The 26,719-nt window shown below is 38.4% G+C and overlaps 1 protein-coding gene across 1 annotated transcript in view; it reads right to left on the minus strand.

Moving 5' to 3' along the window:
* The window catches only part of sema5a (sema domain, seven thrombospondin repeats (type 1 and type 1-like), transmembrane domain (TM) and short cytoplasmic domain, (semaphorin) 5A), a 209,275-nt gene that overhangs the window by 12,921 nt on the left and 169,635 nt on the right, over nucleotides 1-26,719 (minus strand). Inside the window, exons 18-20 of the mRNA XM_026938143.3 lie at nucleotides 21,182-21,391; nucleotides 10,458-10,628; nucleotides 4,823-4,978 (exon numbers count right to left, since the gene is read on the minus strand). Coding sequence (XP_026793944.2) covers nucleotides 4,823-4,978; nucleotides 10,458-10,628; nucleotides 21,182-21,391 — 537 coding nt within the window. The remainder of the gene's footprint in view (nucleotides 1-4,822; nucleotides 4,979-10,457; nucleotides 10,629-21,181; nucleotides 21,392-26,719) is intronic.

Here is a 26,719-nt window from a genome sequence, read left to right on the forward strand (position 1 = left end):
GAAGCTATATTTATTGTGGCGTCACTTGTCCTAGTTTTTCAGTATAATATATATATATATTTTGAAGGCAAAGAAATGGAATATTATTCAATGGCCAAGTCAGTCACCTGACCTCAACCCAATAGAGCATGCTTTTCACTTACTGAAGACAAGACTGAAGGCAGAAAGACCCACAAACAAGCAGCAATGGAAGGTGGCTGCAGTGAAGGCCTGGCAAAGCATCTCCAGGGAGGAAACTCAGAATTTGAGTTTGGAGAACATGGGCTCCAGACTTCAGGCAGTCATTGACTGCAAAGGATTTTCATCCAAGTATTAAAATTATGGTTATATTTACAATTATGTCACTTTGTCCAAATACCTTAGAGCCCCTGAAAATGGAAGTACTTTGCTTAAAATGGCTGTAATTCCTAAATGGTAAATGCCATATTTTTGTGGAACCTCTTAAAATAAAGCTGAAAGTCTACACTTCAATCACATCTTGATTGTTTTATTTCAAATCTATTGTGGTGGTGTATAAAGGCAAAATCACAAAAACTCTGTCATTGTCTAAATACTACCGGTGACTGTATATTTATACATATATATGTATATATATATATTGTTTCCCAGTTCTCACGTTCCTACTCCTTATGTTTTACGTATTCTCTCGTTTTGAAATCACCCTACCTTTTATTCATAAGATTCTAAATTTGCTCCTGAATACAGTATCGGCTGGGCAGTATATTTCCTAGTTTTTAAAATTAACTTTAGGTCCACATTATCTCATTTTAAAGAATGTTATCAGCTACATATGGCAAAGCTCTTACAGATAATTTTTGTCATGCAATCAATTGTTCTTTTGTTAATTTTTTCGTTCATTCATTCATCTTCAGTCAGCACATTTGTCCTGATTAAGGTTTCTGTGGAGCCTGTCCTGGGAATACTTGGTGTAAGCCAGGTATACACCCCGGGTAGGACACCAGTCAATCGCAGGACATTACACATACATGCACAATAACATTCACACCTATGGGCAAATTGCACCTATCAGCATGTATTTTGAACAGTGGGAACAAACTAGAGAATGCAGAGGAAAGAACATGTACAACCCGGGACCTTGGAATTGTAAAGCAGCAGTGCTACCTGCCATGCCACCATGCCCCACCTTATAATGATTAGCATAAAATTATTTATTTTAAATGGGCAAATAAAGTATATATTACCTATATCATGCAATACATAAACCTACCTTTTATAAACTACTGAACTCTTCAATATTACCAATGTTTGTCAAATTGACAAGTCCCGATGAGTCTCTACAAACAGTCATATATGAAGTATCTCAGTTGCTTGATAATAAATGCAAATGGATCCCAAAACACATTACTGTAATGCCTGTGTTCGATCAGGCCACTTACACAAGGAATGGGACGAGTCACTAATTAGCCCAGCGCCACTGAGATTGATTATTTGGTGGAACATGCATTACTCCCTGTCGATATGAAGACAACTTGGAGTCTGCGTGCTCTGGAGTCAATACAGGAAGTGTGTGTATGTGTTTCTGTTTTCCGTAGCTCCTGCTCCAGCTGATCCTTGTCAATTGATTATTAGTGTTACTGTATGTCTGTAGTTTGTTTTAGTTGTGCCTTATTGTTCTGTAATCTGAGCTTGTGTTGGGATTCCTCAAGTTGGGATTCCTTCAGTACTATTTTCTACATTCCAGACTGGTAGGGTAGTTTTCTTAAAAATTAGTGGATTTTTCCCATTTGCTTTTTTCCTTGTTGAGCACCAGTAGCAAGATTGTCATCCCATAACAGTAAATCACTGGGGCTGTTAACACAAATGAGAAGACGTGTTTGGATGGATCAAATGTTTGCTGTTGCTGCAGCCTGGTACAAACACTGTGTGCCATCTGCCACTGGTACCTGGACAGGTCTTTGGTGTACAGACCCAGAAGGCATTAAATGATAGCCTCCTTCTGTCTGAGACATTATCTTAACTAGGGGCAACTAGGAGCCATTCTATGCTGTCACATTATTCCTGTGGAGTTGAGTTTCAAAAACTGCAACAGTGGGTGAATGGAGTTACACAGGATTCAGTGCTTAGATACAGAACACAAAGATGGTTTCATGTCAAAGCAGACTGTATCGAAGCCCTAGAGCATGATTTGCTAAAAGTGCCGGGGTATCCAATATCACTTTTGAAAATATACTGTGGATGTTTTCCCCCTCTTGACTGACACATTGGAACTTGATATCAAAAGATTAGAGGCTACTGAGCACACTATTCATAGGGTATTGTGTACAGTTTCACCATTGACCACTGCCACACCCCCAGAGACCCAAGCAAATTGGCTATAATGACTGCTGAAATGACTGCTGTTATTACTAGAAGACCAGGAAATAGAAATAATTCATGAACCAGAGTGCCTGGCCAGTTTCTTTCCAAGATATTTTCCAATTCCAAAAAAGAGGCAGAATCTGTCCCATTCTGGAGAGACCTAAAAGCCATTCCATATGCTATCCATACCAGTTTGTGGTTTATAACCACAGCTCTGAGCAATGCATATTTCTACATTTTTCTACATTTTTCACAATTATTGTGGAGCTCAGGTAATTTCTCTGCGTCCACATAAGCAGACTGATGTACTAGCTCAGAGTCCTTCCCTTTGGACTAAATTTAGCACCCAGGGTGTTCACAAAGTGTCTGTTTTCAGTCCTGTGTATGGAAAAACCTGAAACTTAAAGAAAAACCAGGGACAATGTCAGGATATCAATTTCCAAGCTGTAGAGATTTTCAGAAACCCGTAAAAGGCATATTTCTTTCCACCATGGGGAAAGAAAATCACATGTGGTGGGTGAATAAGCTCTGGAAATGGCTAAATGCACATGTTTTGCTTTTAATAGTTGCCTACTAATACAAGCAGTCAGTGGATGCACTGTCTCACAGCAGGTCTGTATCCAGGGATTATCAAATTCATAAGGAGGTGGTTGAGTTCACCTGAAACAACTATAGCAAAGCGGAAGTCGATCTGTTTGCAAACAGACAGACAACTCACTGTCTAATGTGGTTCACAGACAGGGCAAAGTTTTGACTAGTTCATGAGCTCCTAGTGTCAAACTAGCGTATCTACCAGCCCAGGGTGAAGACAATGGTGCTACATACACTTTTAGGGAAGACGCTAAAAGAGATGCTTCTAACTCACTGCAAGAGTCTGACAGTTAGTGAACATGCCAGTATGTTGGGGTGGCTCACAGGGGCCAGACCCATAATTTCAAGGTCTATGAGCTGCTGTGGGTCAGCAGGTCTGGTCTGATGGGTAGATAGCAGGGTCTGTAAGTTACATCAACAACAGGAGTTAACATGGCCTGTTTGGCCAATTTGAGGCAATAAGCAACACTAGTTGCATAGTCTTTTGAATGGTCTGCCTCTGCCCTGTCTATGAACTACATTGGATAGTGAGTTGTCTGTCTGTTTGTGAGACAGAGACCTTTGGGCTGACATGGTGCATGATTGGCCAATTCTACAGCTGTATGCATTTCCACCACTGTCACTGTTATAGATGACCATTCAAAAGACTATACAACCAGTGTTGTCTCATGGTCTACCCTAAAAGTGTTTATAGCACCACTGTCTGCGCACTAGAGACTGGTAGATAGTTTGCTGTTAGGAGCACGTAAATTAGTCAAAACTTTTCTTAAAGGTTTGGAACATCACTGACCTTCATGCAAATCGATGGTGTCATGGTGTAAGCTGGACTTGATGCTATGCTGTTTGTGCAACTTGCCATATGATCCAATAGAAGATGCAGATATAAAGAGGCTTTTGTTTAGGACATCTGTTTTTGCTGACCTCTTTTTTTGCAGCCAGGTGGATCGCCAAATTGCATGCCTTGTCGGCCAGGACGCAGTGTCCTCCTTGGGGACTGGAGTCCAAACATATCGCGCTATGGCTGACCCCAACCTTCCTGCCAATGGTAATGACAACCTATTTGCTCTTGCAGCTGTGAATGTACCCAGACTAGCCCTGTGTCCACTGAATGGTCTCAAACACTTTGTGGATATGACTGTTAGCAATTGGCTCAGTGACAAGTTGCCTGTACACTTTGTGGAGTACCACAAAGGGGCTCCACTGTGACAGGTTATCCTATTCTGTAAAGGAAGTGATTGCACAAGCACACTTAAATGCAGGTCAAGAGGCACTGTCTTCCGTTAAATGCCATTTGATGGATGCTGTGGCTACTTCCTGGGAGGCACTAAGAGGATTGCCACTTGCAGACATTTGTGAAGTGGTGACATGGAGCTCATGGTCTACCATCACCAGATTTTACAGACTGAATGCTGCTTCATTGCAGCCCAGAGTTGAGAATGATTTGAAAGTTTAACCTTCTCATTTCTAGTTTCCCAGTTTCCTAATTTCACAGAGTGCTGATTTCCTGAATTCCAATGTTTTTAGTTGTATAATAGCAGTTTCCTAGTTTTGCTATGTTTTAAATTCCTCAGCAACATAATTACCCAGTTTTCAAGTATCCTAGTTCTCACTTTTAATAGTTTTCCAGGTTTCTGTTTTTTTTTAACATTTCTTAACTTTTATTTTCCAGTTTCCACGTCATGTAGTTTCTCAGTTCCTTGCTTTTCTAGTTAACTAGTTTCCAGAGTCCTAGTCATTGATCATTTGTCATTCTTGAATTTGTCATTTATATTTTTGTACCAAGTGACCTTGGTTTTTAAAAAGATGCTATATAAATTTAATGTAATTGACTCTGTGCATATGTCATAACTCTGCTCAGTCTGGTCCCATGGTGTTACTATAAGTGTTTGTGTGTGTGTGCATGTGTGTCCACCTGGGATAAAGTTGGAGTCGGACAGGCAGGCACGGACTTCGCTGCTGTTTCCAGAACACTGATTCCCAGTAGGAAACAGGACGTCACAGTGACGAAGACGAATTTGAGAACCGGATGAGTCACAGTGGGACCATTCAGACCAGTCAGACCAACTCTCTGTGGAAAAATAGCATTAAATTTATTTTTACCTTTAATAGTTTTATACAGTAAATGTTGTCTGCAAACTCCAGAGTCCACTATGAAGAACTTTAATAAGATGTAATAATTTTTTTTTTGGTATTTTTCCAACCAACCTAATACTTGGGTGCTGAATTGTTCAGTTTGCTCATCTGTATGTTTAGCAACAAGTTTGTTAGAGCATCAAAACTTTACAGTAAAATGCATATTAAATTCAAGTGGTCGCTCACTAAAAAGGCTATTTCTTTGCTTTCTCGTCCAGAGCTTGAGCCTATAAACTGATTCCACAATCACCTCCACCTACAGTAACTCCCACGACAACCTAACTTTTATGACATAAACTCTGGAGCTGAGTATATGTCCATATGTTAACTTTGGTATAAAACATACGGGCTCATCGGTCAAGCACGGTGGAGGTAGTGTCATGGCTTAGGCTTGCATGGCTGCTTCTAAGCGGGCTCAGTAATCTTTATTGATGATATAACTCATGATGGAAGCAGCAGAATGAATTCAGAAGTCTACAGAAACATTATGTATGCCAATTTACACACTGCCAACACAATAAAGAACTTCATCAGGGGAGAAAAGTGGAAGGTTTAAAAGTTGTTTAACACATCTAGATGTAAATATCAGGAAATGTAAGCCGAAATTCTGATAATTTTTGTCTCATATTCTTTTGATCTCAAACCCAAATGTCTTCATTGTATAGCAAAAACAACAAAAAATTATGCTTTGCTGTTCCAATACTTCTGAGTGGACTGTAAGTAAACTTTCCTCTTATTGTGTGTCAGAATTTGATTGCAGCGTTTATTAGGCTAATTGTATGGTTTCTTTTCTTCATACCGTACTATTCTCCCTGACAGGGTTTTATAGACTGATCTTAGTCTATAAAATCTTAAGCATAATCTCAGTCCCTTACATACTGAACTAGCATGAGGATGTGTTTTTGATAGAGACTACAAAAAGCACTTATGTTAGTCACTCTGGCCTCTAACTGCTATAAATGTAAATGTTTGGTTGGCATAATATCTTAGTGACACATGCCTGTGTTACAGGTTCATTTTCAATATGTTCCTCACTTGAATGAAGATCAAGCTTAACAGGATAATGGTCACAGTGTTTTTTCATATGTTTATATTTCATGAATGTCATAATCTATTGCTAGTAATGTCAAACTGAAACTTTTTTCATTTCTGGATGTAAACACATTTTTAAATGGTTGTAGTTAGGATACTTTTAATAAAATAAAAACCTGACAAATCTTTACAGATGATAATATCGGAGTATCACTTTTCATATTTAGAGGCATTTTACTTTAAATTTTAAAATATCAATGCCATTTTGACATTTTAACTGTTAAAAATTTTATGATGCTCCATAAATATTAAAGGTGCTTTAATCAATCAGACAAACAATGCAGTTGTTTTCATCCTTTCACACACACACACACACACAAACACATCACAAACTATCTGAAACGTCAATGCTTACTGAATTGGTCTATCCTGTTTTTGCCAAGTGTTACTGGGCCAAAATGGGTGAAGCCTAAGTTTAATATTTCCCCCCATTTTTTGCCTAATTTGGACATTTGCCAAGTCCCACCCACTAGCCAGCTACCACCTGAGGAGTGTGAAGGCTAACACATGCTTCCTCCAAGACACATGAAGCCAACTGCAATCCTATTTGAACTGCTGCTCATGCTGCTTCACAGGGCAGCGTAACACACTCAGAGGAAAGTGTTATCTGCCTTCTTCCACATACATGAGCTCACAGACACCCAAGATTGGTTAGTGTGACACTAATTAACAGGGGAAAGATAGTATGCCGTCCACTGTGTCACCTTGGCCAGTTATGTCTGTTTGGTTATCATTTCCTTCCTATGATATAAACTGAACAATAAGTCAGAAGTAACAAAAGCGAGATGGAAGTAACATTTTTTATGCATTAAATGATGAATGATGTGCAAAAAATACCCACGCTACATAATGAACAGGGCAGACCGAAATGCTTCCTTAAATAATAGAATGACACAGAGGAAACAAATAAATTACACAGCATAATAATAATGATAAGCATTAAAATTTTAATGTAATGATAGTTTTAATTCTCATGTCTTTTAATTGCATTTATTTTTTTATAATGCATGTCAATGGTAGTGAAAGAAAGAATATGCCGGTAAATGTTGAAAATTGCCCATATTTGACCAAATCTTTTAATTGAATCATCCTTGAATTTATAGAATTAAATGGCTGTTAGTTGTCTTTTTAGTTCACTTGCATTTCATTAGCTCAATTTTTATTTCATATGCATTTTTTTTATCGAATTCATTTTAATCAATTAATTTTTTGCTACTTTCATCCCTCTCGTTATACTAGCTAGGAGATGGACTTAGGAACAAATAAATTCAATGCTAATAGGATACATTTCATGCTACATGTTTACGTCAAGGAATTAATTATCAAGCTTAAGTAGGCTCTTTTAGAGTTTGTAAAATTGCTTACAAAGCAATCACAAAGAATTCTAAGCATAGCCATAAAGCTTTATGAATCTAAGCTTCACAGAGATCATTTCTGAATGTACTTGTGAGTAATGAAAGCTTGCTGTCAGCTCTCCCGTTGTTCACTTGTCATTAGTATTCACTTTCCTCGCTTACTGTGTGATCGTAATGAATGGTGTGACAGGTGGAGCCACAAAAAGGTCATGCCAGAGTTTCACTCAGGCCCTGGCTAATGGACAAACTGACATTTGAATACCAGAGATTCACCCATCTCAGCCACTGTATTTTAGCCTAATGTGGGGGACATGTCTCACAATTTAGCTGCTTTTTTCCTTTCTTCCTGCTGTTGTGGGTGTATTCATGCTTAAGTCTATCATTTACTTTCATACTAAGTGTGACATTGATTTTCCTCCTTCTTCAGTCAGGCTTGTGAAGAGTGAAGGAACATGTACAGGCATGCAATTCCTGATTGTGTGTTCATGTTTATCAGTATATGTGTGGAAATGCCTCTATGGGTGCCTCTATTGGTGCCACTATTTTTGAGTGTTTGGGTCCAAATATCTGGGTCTGCATTCACAGAGATTTTGGACTACAGTTTAAGATTATTACATAGACTTATTTTATAATTCTTAAATCTGCTTTCCTCTATAAATATGACAATTAAGAATGTAAAACATCTAAATAAACCACCCCATAAGTTTATTTAATATATATATATATATATACAACTATATATATATGTAATTAACTATATATATGTAATTTAATCATAAATATGATATATTTAAAAAGATTATTTTTACTTTAAAAAACCTATCCTTTTTCTATCCAATAAACCACACAATGTCAAATCATACTTCTATTATAGATGTTTTTGAAATAATACTGTTTAAATTCATAGAGGCAGGAAAATGGTTTAAAAGCAGCATTTATTTTTTACATTTTCTAGTTGTGAGGTGGAGGGGGGTTGGGATGTTCGTTATTTTTTTAGCATTGAAGGTGGCAACCCTAACAATATCTCATGCTCAGATGTGCATGCTGTACAAACTGTCTGAAATTAAATGCCAGTGATGCCTCAGTTCACCTCAGGTTTGAAAATGTTAACAAGCTGTCAATGCTCAGTTTGCACAGTTTTGTGAGCTGAAACTTCAGAAGAAAAGACCACTGCTCAGTTATTGCAGCCTTCATTACCTTACAAGGCAATCAAATTACAAGGCGGCCAGTCACTGCGCACAGCCTCCAGCAAGAGGATGTGGTTACCAAGCAACCACACAATGCTGATGATAGCATAGTAACAGATAGACTTTAACTGACAGTGCTAACTAAGCTTCTGATATGTATATCGAATCATGACACTGCTCACACTACACAATGTCCGCTTACATTTTTGAACATGTCAGAATTTCAGTGTGATCTCCAACAGCTCAGTGGAATGCATTTATCATGCATCATTTACCTTCTGACACTGGGATTCATACTCTATTTACCTTCTGATTCAAATGTGTTTAAGGCAGGAACACCTGGACAGGATGCCAGACCATTGCAGTGCATCACACACTTGCATGCTTATTCACACCCTGGCAGCAACACATACACTTTGTTGGTATTTGGTGGCATTGCCTTTCAATTTCTTGAGCTCTTGAGGTAACCTCCCACAAGCCTCTCACAATACTTTGCCAGAATTTTTGCTCATTCCTCCTGACAGAACTGGTGTAACTCAGTCAGGTTTGTGGGCCTCCATCCTCAGAAATGCTTTTTCAGTCCACAAAATGTTCTCTGGGATTCAGGTTAGGGTTTGTGATGGCCACTCCAATACTTTCACTTTGTTATCTTTATACCATTTTGTTATAACTTTGAAGACATGCTTAGTATTGTTGTACAGTTTGGATGGTGTTCCTCAGCTTAAAAGCCTCACCTTAGGGCTTCTTCCTTGCATGACAGCCTTTCAGAGCATGGCAATATATGACTCTCTTAATGGTGGTTGTACGTACTTTGGTAACTGCTTTCAACTTCTTCACCAGTTCCTTTATTGTTGTCTTGGAGTTTAGTTGAACCTTTTGGACCAAAAATCGTTCATCCCCGGGAGTTCATTTGTGCCTACTACCTGAACGATGCAGTCGGTGTGGTCCCAAGATTTTAATATTTGCAGGCAATTGGTTGTACAGATGCTTGTGGTACCTTCGGTTATTTGGAAAGATGGAACTGCCCTTAAATTTTTCTGAGGTCTTAGTAAATTTGCTTAGATTTTCCCATGGTATCAAGGGCAAAAAGGCACTCGCTATAAACACAGCTATAAACACAATTTCTTCCCAGCTGTTTAAAAAGACCCACTGGAATTCTGATAGTGAATTAAAGCTGAAATAAATCTGTCTCTAATAGATTTTTTAAAATGACTTCTGATGTGAACAAAATATGTGCACTAATTTACTAATTAAGATTTCTTTTTTAATTTTTGGTGTTTCATTAAAAAAGAAAAAAGAAAGACACTTTGTGACATGACATTAATTACATAATGATAAAAACCTTTTGGAAAAATGTTACCTTGTGTGATTGTTGCAATTAGTGGTGAAAACACAACAGACAGTCAGGTTCCATTTTCATTAGTGAAAACTATTCACACATAGATTTGAGTTTCATACAAGGATTTATCACATAAATTAAAAAAATATATTCACCTCAGTTTTAGTTAACACACTCCTGAATAACGACACTCACACTTGCTTTAGTTTTTTGATAAATAAATACATAAAATATCAACAGTGGACTTTCAGTGTGTATGTGTGTGCACATGTATATATGTGAGTTGTTAGTAAGTGTGTATCTGCATGTGGGTGTTATGTGAGTGTTTAGGCATATACACAGTAAATGTGTCTATAAATAGCAGTGTGTGCATATTTAAATTAGAGCGTGGGATTATGTGTGTAGGTGAATTTGTGTGTGTGTGTGTGTGTGTGTGTGTACCTGGACAGGGCTGTGTGTTACACAGAGCCTCCTCTGTGTGTAAGCCAAGGCAGATGTCTCCGCCGTAAGCAGGCGGAGGGTTACTGCACGAACGAGTGCGGATGTAATGACCCCCACCACATGTGGCTGAACATCTGGACCAAGAAGACCAACATGACCAGCTTCCATCCACTGAACATGGAGAGAGAGAGAGAGAGAAAGAGACATGGCATGAGAAATGAAGGAAATTTCTCTTTCACTAAGCTACATTTAATGTTTCTGTAATAAATTATTCAAACGCCTGTCTCAGGTGAAAGCTTTACTCAGAGAATCATACAGCGCAGTGCTTATAATGGTCTTGCCAAGCATGCAAACTTTACATGAGGAGAATCTGTAGAACACAGGATGTCTTTTAGTAGTTTACTTTACTCAAGTTTTCTTGAGTATGGTAGGTGGCTGTGTCTGTGAGTGGGACAAGTGGGTGTGTCCTTGAGTGTGTAGGTGGCTGTGTCTTTGTGTGGGACAGGTGGCCATGAATGAGTGCGGTGGATGGATATGCCTCATAGTGGGACAGGTGGCCATGTCCTTAAGTGTGTCTTTGAGTGGGGCAGGTGGGCATGTCCTCAAATGTAGTAGGTGGCTGTGCCTTTGAGTGGGACAAGTGGGTGTGGCCTTGATTGTGGGAGGTGGACATGCATTTGAGTGTGGACATGCATTTGAGTGTGACAAGTGGGTGTGTCCTTGAAGGTGGTAGGTGGCTGAGTTCTTGATGATGTAGTTCCTGTTACTGTTTTCAACTTGTTTGCCAGGAGTTTCTTGTGTCAGCATACACCGATTTTTCAATAATTTTGTGCTATCATTTTATTTTATTGTATTTTTCCACCACATTTTCATTTTCTTGAAGAACACTTTTGTTTTTTGTCTAAAGACAGCAAGTGGAAGCCATCCATGTCACACCTGTCTAAAATAATATCAACAACTCTTTGACCTAGGTACATTAAACACTCAACATGGCAAACATTCAGTTTGTTCAGTGTGTTGAGTGCAGGATGTTTAGTCATTTTTCCTCTGTCATTAGTAGTAGCTTTATTTGTGATAAGTGTATGTTAGTTAGCTCTCTGGCAGAGAAAATTGCAGCGTTAGAGGTGCGCATCCAGACTCTAGAGAGGGTTACTGAGCGTGAGAGCAGCGTAGTTTCTGCAGGGGAAACTCTGGATACCTTAGGTGGAGTTAGCAATCCTCCAACTCTGGCATTAAAGCCCTCACAGCGGGATGAATGTGTGATGACTCGGCGGTATAATTGCAGTGCCAAAGCTAACGCTAAGGCTCACCCACTGGAGCACCACTCCTCAATGCTTGACATGTCTAACAGGTTTGCTCTCCTCAGTGAAGCACCCGCTGAGAAGTCTGAAAGAGTTCTGGTTATAGGAGACTATCTTAAGGCACATGAAATTAGCTAGGCCTTTAGGGGCACCAGCAGCTTTAGTTAGGTGTGTACCAGGAGCCAGGGCATTGGACATAGCAGGTAATCTTCGGGTCTTAGGCAAGCATAAGTTTTCAAAGGTAGTTTTTCATGTAGGAACTAATGATATATGTCTTCATCAGTCAGAGGTTACTAAGATTAACACTGTAGAGGTGTGTAAATTAGCGGAGGCAATGTCTGATGCAGTAATATGCTCTGGCCCCATCCCAGTGCGGTGTGGCGATGTACAGCAGGTTATGTTTGCTGAACTGCTGGATGTCCAGGTGGTGCTTTGTGGGCTTTATAGATAACTGGAGTTGTTTTGAAGGCAAGGCTGGCCTGTTAGGGTGAGCCAAGGCTCCACTACACTCTAGATAATGTAGCTCCACTTTAAAGAAAAATAATTAGAGAGAAAAAAACTAGCACCCTGGTATAACGAATGCACCTTAAAACAGAACGTAAATGGTGTCAAACAACATTGGTAGTATTTCAAACAGCATGGAAGGAGAGCCTCCTGAACTATAGAAGATCTCTTAGTGCTGCTAGATCAATGTATCTCTCCACCCTAATAGAAGATAACAAAATTAATCATAGATTCTTTTCTAATACTGTAGCAAAATTAACTAGGAATAAGACCACCACAAAAACATGCACACGATAAATATGTAGCAGCGATGATTTCATTAATTTTTCTGACTATAAATTTAAAGCCAGACAATTTGATAACTAACTCTGTAGATAACAATATAACTATATCAGATCAACGATTAGAATGTTTTACTCCCCTTCGAGAGACCAAACTAATTTCATTAATTTCCTCATTAAAATAATCAACTTGTGTACTTTTTGTTTACTTTAGATCTCTTATCTACATGATTCTTCAAACACGTAATACCAGAAGCAATCAAACCTCTTCTAAAAATAAGCAGTTCTTCCCTTAGCACTGGCTATGGACCTAAATCTTTTAAACTGGTAGTTATCAAACCCCTGACATCTGACATCAGACTCAGGCCATCAGACTCGTCAACACGACCTATTGGGGCAGAAGGCGAACGGGAGTGGGTAGGTGGTGTCAGGGATGGAGCAGCAGATGGATTTTTTGATAACCTCTCAAAAACCTTCATGACAAGCGATGTTTATGACTACAGGACAATAGTCATTATTCAGGGCTTATTATTCTTTAGCACAGGAATAACTACAGATTTTCTAAAGCAGGTGGGGACCACACGCTTAGCTGGGACTCATTGAAGATGGAAGTAAACAAACCAGCTAGATGATCAGAGCAGGATCTCAGTACACGGCCAGTACACGGCCAGTACATGGTTGGAGTTCTCATCACTTGGAAACCACTTGCTGCTGCTGAGGACAGCCCCATATGGACAGCCTAAAGATACACTTAGAAACCATGAAGATGGCTTTGGACTGCAATTGAAAGGAACGGTTTTGCTACGATGGCTTAGGACTGCAATTGCTACAGTTTTGCACTCAAGTCTCCATCAGTTAACAGTTGATAGACTTCAACAAAATAGACTTCATGTTAAAACTATAATGAATTTCCTGGTTCCACATTTGCACTTTTTGAGTATATAGCACACAGTTATAGAAGAGAATTATTTATCATCGCAGTGGTGTCACTCAGATGAAGATGGGTTCCCCTTTGGTTCCTCTCAAGGTTTGTTCCTAATGTCATCTCACAGACTTTTTACTTGCCACTGTTGTCTCTGGGTTGCTCATTATATTTCTGTAAAGCTGCCTTGTGACAATGTCCATTGTTAAAAGCACTATACAAATAAAATCGAAGTGAATTGAACTGGCTGTGCCTTTGAGGTGGGCGTGTCCTTGAGTGTGGTAGCTAGATGTACCTTTGAGTGGGTCAGTTATGTGTGCCATGGATTGTGGGGGGTGGGTGCGTTTTTGAGTGGGACAGGTGGGTGTCTTCAAGCCTATATATGGCCCCAAAGGCATGCCTATATTCTGATCTATGGACATCAATCAAGACATGCCCACTTAGAGCTGCTCTCTATATTTACATATATAAACATGAAAAATGCTGAAACTGAAACTGAGAGGAGAAGACAGAAAGGTAGAATGATAGAGGATAGAGGGGAGTAGATGAAGAGAATAAGACCAAGGGAAAATGCTGCAGAAAGACACGGGTATGCAGCACAAAGATAGTGAGAGTATTAAAGATGATAGAGAAGGAGGTTAAAAAAAAAAGACAGACAGTGAAGAAGCAGGCAGAGAGAGGAGAAAAAGAGTAAGGGAGGGAGAGACAAAGAGAGAGAGATAGCATGGCATGTCCAAAGTGACTAAAATACAATGATTATTTTGTGAGACACATTTTATAAGTGAAGCCCAAACAGGATTTTGTGATTTGACAGTGTAAAATTGAATTACTTTATAAACGTAGCATGCACGATTCAGGCCAATCCGAGTCATGTCGAGGCAATCATGTTCCCTAAACTGCTCGAGTAAACTTGGCTAATTGGTTTTTACAGTGTGTGTATTATTCAACCAGATCCTGAACGAGCAAAACCGATTTGGTTCTCAAACTACTCAAACTACCCCTTCACCTCTGCTCTAATTAATAAGGGCAAACAAATCAGCAGCACCTCTCTATTCCTTCTAAAAGCGCGGAGAACATGGGGAGATAAAAGCCAAAGATTCCCCAAGCATTCACACTGTCTGAGGTCTAATTAAGTCTGTGCAAACACAGAATTACCGTCCTGTTTCATCTCAGCACATTAAAAACCCAAGAATAGGAAGGATATAGAAAAAAAATCATATTTTTTCACAATACACAATATTTAGCTTTGATGAGGTTTGCTACTACTCATTAAACTTTTCATTTTGTTTCTTTTCGTCTCAGAACATTAAAAACCCAACAATACGAGTGAGCTAGCTCATTAGATATACACTCGCTGGCCACTTTAATAGGAACACCAGCATCCCTGCTCATTCATGTAATTATCCAATTAACTAAATTTGAGGCAGCAGTGCAATGCATAAAATCATGCAGATACAAATCAAGCGCATCAGTTAACGTTCACATCAAACATCAGAATGGGGTTGAAAAAAATGTGATATCAGTGACTTTGACTGTGGTGTAGTTGTTGGTGCCAGATGGGCGGGTTTGTGTATTTCAGAAACCGCCGACCTTCTGGGATTTTCACACAGAAGTCTCTAGAGTTTATGTAGTTCTGTGGGTGGACATGCCTTGTTGATGAGAGAGAGTGGAGAATGGCCAGACCGGTTTGAGCTCACAGGAAGCTTACAGTAACTCAAATCATTCTTTACAAATGTGGTGAGCAGAAAAGCATCTCAGAGATGGATTGGCTACAACAAAAAGTAAATAAAAGCCCACTCTCCACTGCAGACCTACTTGATCCAAGGGAATTAATGTAGCTAGTTAATGCATTGCATTTAAATTCAACTAGCTAATATTATAAAAAAACAAGCCAAGTAGTCTAAGTGCATGAACATGCATGTGTGTGCATTTCATGGCTTCTGTTTAAACAGGGGAAATATAACCAGAACTAAAGAAAATGTTCCATGACATCCTTGATTGATTAATACTATGTTACTCATTTTTTTACATCACTATGGTGATAATATTGGTATTGATGAGTCCCAAAAATGTACTCATACTCGGTCTAAAAAAAAAGGAGTATATTCGCTGTATTTAGTCATAATTAGGTGACTGTTGAATTTCGTCTAAAAACGGCTATGTAAAACATTTTGAATGCTTTCATGAAGCTTTTCACACTAGTGAAACTAGTGGTACAGGCGGATGAAGTGCTGCGTGTAAATATATATGTGTGTGTGTGTGTGTGTGTGTGTGTGTGTGAATATAAACATATATATATATAAAGGTGAAACAATCGCAACGTGCATGATACTATGGCAATGATTGTGGGCTGTATCCCTAACATGGCACAGTTTCCCAGTGCCTTAATGAAATAATCCTCAATGAAATGAGCCTTAATAAAATAATACCCGTAACTGAAGGTGAAAGGGATCCAGAAATCCTACCGGCGGTAAGCTAAGCAAGAGACAGAGGATGGCTGTGGATTCAGATGAAATGAAGATGAGAATGCGAGTTATCTTGGTGAAGTCTGGTAAAAGCATTCAGTGCTAACTGCTGCTAGTCCCTGAACAGGTCAGGTGCACAGGTGAACAGGTCTGTGAGACACAAGATTGTAACCTGTTTCACGAAATCTGAACCACGAAATGGCCATTTTGAGGCAGAAGGCTACTCTTTAGATGTCTGCCATCACTACAGTTGAAATTTCTGTTTTTTTCTTTCTGTTTAGTTAAATGACTGATTCAGTCGCATAGTTTGCTCAGGCATAATTGTGCAGGCCAGCACTACTATTTCATGCGCAGAAGTGTTGTCAGGACACTTTCGACTCGGTTAATGGCAGTAAATAATACCAGCTCATTCTCCATAGTGACCTACTAGACCCCAAAATATTACTTATTGTGTTATTCTTTTTCTATATTCATTTTTGCTCAATTTGAAGAAGGGTGCCAATAATTCTAGAGGGAAAAGTAAGTCTGTATTTAACAAGTGGAGCTATATTTCATCCAATTCACTTCTAACATACAATTCCACTCTCAAACGTTAGTGACCTCATGCTTCTATCTATGTGCTGAGAAAGAAGCTTTTTTTCACTACTAGTTTATATATAACAGTGTTATACAAAAACCACAGAAACAAATCTGCTTTAGATATTCCCAACTCGACAAAGTGCTTTGTGACAAGTGTGTTATAATTTAGGAGGTAGTTTGCACGACGCTAAAAGGTACATCAGCTTTGTACAGGACATCTCTTGACTTATTGACTCAATTTGTGGTAGTAATGGGAGCATTGTGTACATTTCATATTTGACCAAACTATTCTTTTAAATCACGTCTAGTTAGGGAATTGGAGGCTTCCCACCACAAATATAAAGATGAAATTAAGACTTTTCACGTCATTTTTTCTGCATCTCAATAAAAGATGATGATGAATGATGTCTGTTAAGCAAATTACAAATGTTGGTGTTTGACATTAATAATGATTACAGACAAGGAAAATTCCTAACTGTCTACTCTCCCTGTATTTTCCACCTGCTTAAGGAGCGAATTTCCATTTAGATGACATGCCTCCCCTTAATATGGGGACAAGAGCTCATTTAATTAGGCTGGCTCCTCCTGTATTACAGCGAGAGGTAGCAGCCAGTGTAATTAGCCTGAGATGTGATTACGTAGACTGTGCTGTGGGGAATTTTCTCTATTTCCAGTGACAAATCAGAGTCTTTCCACCTCTTAACAGCAGCTCTTGCTTTTTTTACTTTTATACTTACGAACAAATCCAAGTGCCTTTGTTTCCCTTTGTTCCCTTCCTCATTAATCACTGCTCAACAACCCTCTAACACGTACCGATTACCTCCGGGACGTTAGTATAAAATGAGACACGGTCCCATAATCACTTCCGCGAAGAGCACTACAGTCAGTAGAGAGTTAGAATGTGCGGGTGTGCATGCATTATTGTGCATTAGTGCATCTGTTTTACATCTGTTCCCCATGAATTTCACATTAGCACCTCTGGCAATTATATTCTACAATGATTTTAGTGGCATTTTATGTGAAGCCTGTGTTGATAAGGACATGAATAAGCATTAAAGGACATTTATAGAATAATGCATAAGAATATTCTGTATATACACCTTATGTCAGATGGGATTTACAAAGTAAACTCTCTTATCAATGGAAGAGAAAACGACACTCCATAAGCACTGAATAACAGATATTCATGGATTCCCGATGCTGCACTGCATTGTTCTGTAAATAATCCACTCACTGCTTATGCATGTGTTATTAACACAGGCTTGAAGTAAGTGTGCCCAAATTCTCATGATTATGCAAATAATCTTGTATAGACATAAAAGAAAATAAGAAAATTACTTCAGTATGCACATGGTTACTATTTTTTGTAAAAAAATATTTATATATGTCCTCTTGTATTTCTTTTCTCACTCATTTTCACATTGTCAATAAAAGGCCATCAGTGCACTGCTAACTCTGCATCTACATGGAAACATTTTTTTTTTTGACCTCATGTCAGTCAGATGCCTACACACTGCGTTTGTGAAAAACCAGATGTACTGCTGGTTGCCATGTGAAATCTGTGCCATAGGTTTATGTAGTACCACACAGTAAATCTGTTATATATATATAAATCTGTTATATCTCTATATGGTCCAAACAGATAATCTTCACAAACAAAATAAATTCTTTTATTGTAATTAACAGACAACTTGTGTAGGAACAGGACTGCAGAACTGACATTCATAGGGTGAGTTAACGACTAAAACCCATTTTACACCAGCAGTAAATGTACTGCTTCAGCACCACAACAGTACCGCTTGGAGCACACTCCCATGTTAATCCATGTAGTGTTTTCCCCAATTATCAAACATTTCCTTTGCTCCATGTCTACTTTTTTCCTTTTTGCTACAAGCATCACACTAGTGCTTTTAACCTAGAAATACTACAAAATACAATATTCATGCCAGACTGTGCAGTCTAGATCCATAATTATAACACTACATGAGTAACGTATAGCCATACTACAACCAGAGACACACTCTTTTTCCTTTATGAATCTAAATGTTGTGAAAGTGATATTTATTATGATCAACTTTATAATGACGCTTATGAGTTGTGCCAAGTGTGATCTGACAAGGATTCATGCAGTGATGTCATTTTGGGTATAATATATACTAGGTGAATAGAAAAACAAGGAGAAAACACTGACACGCGAGACTAGCTACTAAGCTCAAAATATAGTTATCACATATGTAGTATCTTGTAATATAACATTATGTAGCTTGTGTTAGCTAGGGTTATTGATTATAATATTGTGCTACTTGTTATATTGAATTTTAATTAAAATTATGTACAAATACACGGCATGCTGTGTATTTGTATCTGTCTGAAATTACATTTATGTCAAACATCTTGTGAAAGCAAACAACTGTCTTTTCCTTCTTTGAATTTTGGTGGATTAATACAATCATGATCAGTGGCCTCATAATCATATAAGTGCACCCACTTGATGACAAAGGTCACAAAAGCCCTGGAATTGAATAAATCTCACAAGGAATCCTGTGTTATGCAAAATAACTGGTGCTTTTAAAACATATAACTTATGACAGTTATAACTTTGACAATTCAGGCTTCAATCGTCTTGATCATGGCACACAGTCAAATGTAGCTGCATATCTCAGGAGAATTAAATCCCTGTGCCCGAGTGCTTTACATACTTTATCTGCTTCACATCAGCTCCAACAGTGAAAAACAATTTCACACTTTTACAGTTTCAGGTATGTAGGCAAATATAGAGCTCTTGAATCTTTCGAAAGGGGCCTAGAAGTGTTAGGGTGTTTTCACACATGGTCTGTTTTCGCGATCCAAGTTGTCTCAGGTTGATGACTCAGCATTTTTGTGCATATATGAAAACAAGAAATGACTTAGACCTCTATCAAATGAGCCACACGAGAACCTTACTCGGACCACCTCTGAGGTGCTGTGAGTACGGTTCCATCATGGTTTATTTCGTGGTCCACTTGATTTGTGCCTTGTGAATGCAAAGTGCTCCCAGTCCACTTCACATTTTGCTTTATGGCTAAAAAAAATGAGTTTAATATCCATAAGTAGCTGCAGTTTTCTGCCGCAAATAAAAACTAAGTAAAAAAATATTCTAATGGCTGCCATGGGATTGTGTGGTCCCACAAGAAACATAGGCTAATTGCTAATAGAGGCATTGTGTCACTAGCAATTATGCTATTGAGCTTATGCGTTTAGGCAGAATTAATATAAATAATGTGAACAGTATTTCCTGTATAATACTGATATATTACATTGCATATGCATATATTTTATTTAGGCCAAACCACATGAGAGTCACCACTAGGCAAATGGCATGAAGCATGTTGCTTTTCTTCCAACAAAATTTTCACTCCTTGCTACATTTTATTTTTTTTCCTTTTTCTGTTATTTCACTTCAATTGTTTCTGCTTGCTTTATTTTTCCTCCACAGCCAAAGGATAGCATCATGTAAAGTAACCATTTTGAAACACATTATCCATAACTCAGTGTTTCACAGATGGACTCAGAGTTCTAAAGAAGTTGTTCTGGGAACAACAAGTGGTCTGAGAGCTCATCAACAGAAAAATCCAGAAAGAGAGTGCACTTGTATTGTGAACTCCAAAAGCACTTAGGTCTTTTGAAGCTAGTTCCCATTCAGAGCCACTTTAACAGGACTGGGGATGGTTCATTTCAAAAGAACTATGAAGACACCTTAAAGCATGTGTGAAGTGCAAAATTTGACTGTGGCCATTTTCACACATACACCCACCAACCATTTTATTAGGAACACCTCATTCATACAATTATTTCAGGCTACTGAGGAAACAGAGGCACCAAAAATAGACAGTTGAAGATTGTCTATGGAAAAACATTGTGTGGTCTTTTTCCAATCTTCAGCTGTCCAGTTTTGGTGAGTTTGTTCCCAATGTAGCCTCAGACTCCTGTTCTTGCCTGACAGGGGTGGACCCCGATATGATCTTCTGCTGTTTTAGCCTACCTGCCTCAAGGTTCGATATATATTGTGTGTTCTGTGATACTTTTCTGCTCACCATAGTTGTAAAAAGTGGCTATTTGAGTTATAAGAGTTGTCGTCCTGGCAGATTGACAGCAGTCTGGACATTCTCATCTGATGTTTCTCATCAACCAAAAGAACTGCCACTCACTAGATTTTTTTTCCCGCATTATTTTGTGTAAAGATTGCTGTGTGCAATTCCAGTAGGTCAGCAGTTTCTGAAATATTCAAACCAGCCAAATGGACTGCTTTGACCTGATGTTTGATGTGAACATTAACTGAATGTATTTGGTCTTTTCTACCTAAACACAAATGCAGAAGAAATATTGCTCAACTAGACCTAGCATTAACTCCATTTATTACATTGTTATAAAGCATCATTCCCCAGTGATGTAGATCTTATAAGGCACTTTTTTGAAAGGCATGACTAGTCATACGAATTAATTTGATGCCCTTACAGGGGATTTTCAATTTTTCTAGGAATATGTTATTAATGCTGATTCAAGTATATTCAATGCTAACTCATTGCAAAATCAGTGCTTATGCATGTGTGTCCTTACAAAGGTCACTTACGCAAACATTTTAACACAAGATAAAGCAAAAAAGCATAAAAAAAATGAGTGAGTGGGTTGTCACCTGGGCATGGTGTAGTGTTACACTCCTGGTATTCCTGCGCAGGCCCTGAACATGTCGTCCCTCCATATTTTGGTTTAGGGTTTGTGCAGGTTCGCTTGCGGCTGCGCACTCCTGAGCTGCAGTCACGACTGCATTGAGTCCATGAACTCCAGACTGACCAGCCTCCGTTCACTGTGAGCCCAGAGATACGGCCTGAGCGCAGCACGTCTCCTGACACACACACACACACACACACACACACACACACACACACACATACACACACCCAGAGAGATGGGGGCTGAGTTAGGATGTGTCTCTGCTGAACTGAAGATGTGAAAACTCAGATTTGGTGCTGATTCATGCAATATATGAACTGATGCCTTGTCATAAATATCACACTCTGAGACTGAGCAGAGATGAGTAGCAGGAATCTATATAGTGTATGAGATAAGAGCAGCAGATTCTTAAATGCAGCGAGGGTAATAACAAGATCTCAGCAACACGGAGAAAAAATTTTGGAGTCAGGGCAAAATTTTGCTCTTTTATTTGTTTGTCAGGTGCTTTTACACGAAGTTTGGGGTGGACAAATTATAAATTCATTAACCCCCACCATATAATCTCCCTATCACGCTCCATATGTTGAACCCATGTCGATATATTTAGACAACTGCTCACATGGATGAATTTATTTTCATGACCTTACATCTGTACTGACAATAAAATAAGAAGGCTAATGGCCTCTTGATAATATAAAAGGTAGTCAAAGACTACTTTTAATGGTAGATAATTTAGCCAAAATGTCTAACCAGTTAATTAGCTGTTCACCATGTTCAGGACTACATTTGGCGTGAGATGGACATTCCATAATACAAGAAAAAAGGCATGGAAGTAATACAAGTATTACTACATTTATTAGACGACAGGTTCTGAAATAGAAATAAAACGTCCTTAATGACAAGCAACTTTAAAGAGTCATAAAAAAACCCCAACTGATCCCCTAATTTAACATCTACATAAATCAATGACAAAAAACGTCCTTAACATATTTTGTCAGATTCAGGACTCTGTCTGTAATAAAATTATTTCTGAATCCAAATTTATCTGAGCCATTTGTCTCTACTGTATTACAAAGAGCTGATCTGATTTTTTTTTCTGATATGTTAACACATAATGTGGCGAAATAATACAGAAACAAAGAAATGCGCTTTTATCTGAAACAGTCAGAAAAATAAAACTTTTAAGAATAAGTCAGTATATGTCAAAAGAAGCTGAAATACACTACTTGAAAATATGACACATATGGCTATGCTATTTTTGGCTGAACTCTGGCTTTAAAATGAAATATTCTTACACAAAGTTTAGTGTTCAGGGCTTTTTTTTTCAAGCTATTTTCAGGCCATAGTTTGGTTGTGCTTCACTCTCCATTTTTCAACACTTGACCTTTAGCAAGGCCTGGCTAGGGATGAGAGGAATGTCAGTCCCACTTTGCCTCTTTGCTCATTCTCATTATTTATAGAGCTCTCCATCAAACAGCCCTCTCAATGCCAATAGACTGTTTCATAACCTTTTCACACCTTAAAACCAAGAACATTGAGCTGCAGGTAAACACAAAGCGCCAGCCGACTACTCAATAAACAGCCATACACTTTCCTAGTACAAATCAACTGCAACTAAAAGGGAATGAGGTTCAACTCATGAACACTGAGAAAAGGGTGGCCTGAAGATGAATGATGATGACGATGATGATGATGATGATGATGACGATGATGAGGAGGAGCAGGAGGACGAGGAGGAGGAGGAGGAAGATGAAGATGAAGAAAAAACTTGGCTCTTTTTGGCTGTGCTGCATTCCAAGTCTGTAGTCCAGAAAATTAATTGCTCTAGTGCATTACAAAGTGTAGTGTGTTCACACCTTTCTCCCAAGCTTCTGAGAACTGGCATGCAACTGCACAGGAGTGTCAGAAAATGCTTATAAGTGGTATAGGCAGCACAATAAAACATGAATGTGCAGACAGTAAGTGAAATGCAGTTTTTTTTCTCAAGGAAATAAAGATATTCGACTAACTAGGAAGCCATAGTTCCAACTACTGTGTAACTTTCTAGAAAGCAAGTGAACTGAGCTCTGAATCATTTTTATAGATTTTTCAGAACAGAGAGAACACTGTAGGAAAGAAAACAGGATTTAGCATTAATATTTTCATTCAGTTTCATTCATTTACTCATCGGTTTATCCTGGTCAGGTATATATTGGCTGGGAACACAGGCCATGAGGCGGGAATACACTGTAGATGGAACACCAGTCCATTGCTTTTGGTAGGTTGGAGGAAACCTGAAGAACCCAGAGGAAACCCACAGGGACATACAGAGAGAACTCCACACAGACAGTAACCCGAGCTCAGGATCACACCAGGGGCCATGGAACTCTATGGCAGCAATACTACCTGCTGTGCCACTGAGCCCCCATTTTTGTTTTCCAAAATATTAAAGCAAATAGTAATGTTTTCCAGTAATGAGTTTTGAAAAAGAAAAAAAAAAAGCTGAGTTTCCAGGCAATGGAAAAGTAGGTGCACTGAAGGGTTAATTTCTATTGCAGCACTGAGGCAAATACATCTGAATATCAATTTTCCAAAAAAAAAAAAAAAAAAAGGTCTTATCCCAATTGCGTGTATGTGATCGGAGCTCAGAAATACCCCTAATCGTCTGACATTGAGTAATGGTGGCACTAAGAGGACACTAGATGGTGCTGCAGCTAAAATGGCACCCCCAGGTATATTTATTTGAAAATTCTATTAAAATAGATTCAATGGCTTAAAATATACATTTAATGAATCATACTCTTGCACTTGACTTTACATTATTATGCACGTCATAACGATTAATGATTAGCTCACTAGTTTGGCTACATTTGTGACCATGTCAGTATTTTATTCAAAATGAGCAATGGAGTCACTGAACACTTTGCCATAAAACAAAACACACATCACTAGGTGTATTGTTACTCTGTTAAGAATGACTACAAATTAGTGGTGTAACTATGCATCGCTGGTCGCTGCGCTCTACGATGCTCAAGAAAGAGGTCGAAAATCCTGAAGCTAATATCGTGAATTGAAATGAATTTTTTTTGGATGCTAGCTGAGCTGGTACATTGTTGGCCTCTAAAATGTTTGGATCAATTAAACTGGTGATTCTTGCGCAGTATGAAAAATATTTCTGTCTATGTCTAACTGATTGTGCAACTTATAATGATTGTCTTTTGTTTGTATGATAGTCTTGGCGTCATGCTCTCTAGAAACTGTCAATAGAGCTGAACAGTGAGAGTCCACTGTTTCAGGAATTTTGGCTCCAGAAGTTTCTTTCCCTTTCATTATCTCCATTTCAGCCAATTCTTAACCTATAAAACTCCAGGTTCTGTTGGCCAGCCCAGACGTATGTACATTCCTCACTCTTGTAACTGTCATTGTTTCTCTGTTTGTGCTGAAGTTCACGTGGCAACTAATGCCATATGCTCATGTTTCTTTTGATTTCTGTTCTAGTCCTGTCTAGTCCCCTCTCCTGTCATTGGTTTGTTACCTGAATGTGTTCACCTGTTCTGTGTTTAATTCTAATTAGTTTGTCTATTCATACCCTGTCAAAGTATCATAACCAATTCTTATTGTACAGTTTACTCTAAGCCTGAGCCTCATGTCCTGTGTTCTATGTTCTGTTTCATAGTACTTTCTAGTTTTGACTCTAATTCCTGATTCTGTCTCTATACACCGCAAATTATAGTAGCTACACTATATGGCCAAAACTTGGACACCTGGCCATCACATCCATATGAGCTTGTTGAACATTCCAGATTTAGTCCCTTCTTTGCTGTTATAATAACTGCCACTCTTCTGGGAAGGCTTTCTACTAGATTTTGGAATGTGGCTGCAGGGATTTTTCCCATCCAGCCACAAGAGCATTAGAGCAATTGGGAATGCAGTCGTCATTCCAATTCGATGTTCCAATCAGTGGGGTTGAGGTGAGTGCACTCAAGTTCTTCCACACCATCCTTGGCAAACCATGTCTTCATGGAGCTTGCTTTGTGCACAGGGGCACTGTAATCCTTGGACAGGCTTGGGCCTCTTAGTTCCAGTGAAGGGAAATCTTAATGCTACAATTGTGTGCGTCCAACTTTGTGGCAACAGTTTGGCGAAGGCCCACATATGGGTGGGATGGTCAGGTGTCCACAAACTTTTGGCCATATAGTGTACATCCCTTACCTATTAGTTTGACTGTTGTTTACTGAATAATTGATATAAGTCACTGAATACAATGCCGTAAAATGGATAACTGAGAAAAAGCCAACAGTTTAAGGGGTTATATATGATCCAACCAGGTACGAGATGAATCAGCATCTTATAACAATTTTTAAAGCAGTAGGTGGAACTTGTAGTCAATGTGTTTTATGAGATAATTAACTACTCATCATTATATCATCAAATTATATCATCAGATCAGTTTTCCTCAACTGTTTCCATAAACGCATACTTATGTATTTTCTCCAGCATTAGTGTTGTTTGAAAGCTTCTAATGAATGCCATTATTATTTTTGTTATTCAACTGTGTTTTAAATGACATTTTTCTAGTTTTATTCTTCTTCCTGTTCCAACTGATTTTGCCTGGCTTATTCACTAGCGAACTTGCTAGTTAGCTATTAATTCCTTGCTGGATTCCAGGGAAATTAGACAGTGGCATACAAGCTGTGTGTTTTATTTTTTAGGTTGTACATTTTATTTTTTTGCATTTGTAATTATCATTTATTTGTATTTCGTCTTACTGGATTGTATATTATATGGTTTGGGCTTTTGATTTATTTTAATTTACATTTGCTTTACTATGCTTATGTATGTTATTATCATTGCTTGTTTAATATTCTGCCAGGTTCCTTATGAGCTTTTATTATCTTGTCAGTATGCTTTGAAAATGAGACTCTAGTCTCAGTAGGGCTTTTCTGATTAATAACTACTGAATGAATAGGCTAGGCTAGTTCTCCATATTATTATAAATCCAGTTCACATGAATGTGACCTGCTCTAGATAGTTTAGCTACCCCAAAGCACCCGCTAATAAAACATTCCTGGCGCCACTGCTGATGCTTATTAACAGTTAGACAGCAGGCAATTAAAAACTGCTCCCTGCTGGATTTGTATTGCAGATAATTATGAAAAAGTGTTGTGTTTATACACAACATGGTCACTGAGAAAAAAGGAGCATAATTTATGAGCGCCTTACCCAGACAATTTATATTCATAAATTAACATTTTTGTTACAGATGACTTCATGTCAATCATGTAATTGATGAGGTACTTTAGCAAAACTCCTGAGGTGAGAAGACTCTTTGATACTCATGGTTGTTAAGGTTGTTGTGTAGGAAATTCAAGACACATGGGGCTTAATAGGCTAAAAAAAATCGATTTATTGAATCTTCAGAGACGGAAGGATTAAAGTAGAAAAGATTGTGATTTGTTGTTTGCAATAAACAATGAAAGGAAGCTCCCAAGCAACAACAACAAAAAAGAAATTCACCTTA

The sequence above is a fragment of the Pangasianodon hypophthalmus genome, chromosome 22, assembly GCF_027358585.1.
Source record: "Pangasianodon hypophthalmus isolate fPanHyp1 chromosome 22, fPanHyp1.pri, whole genome shotgun sequence".
Lineage (NCBI taxonomy): Eukaryota > Metazoa > Chordata > Actinopteri > Siluriformes > Pangasiidae > Pangasianodon > Pangasianodon hypophthalmus.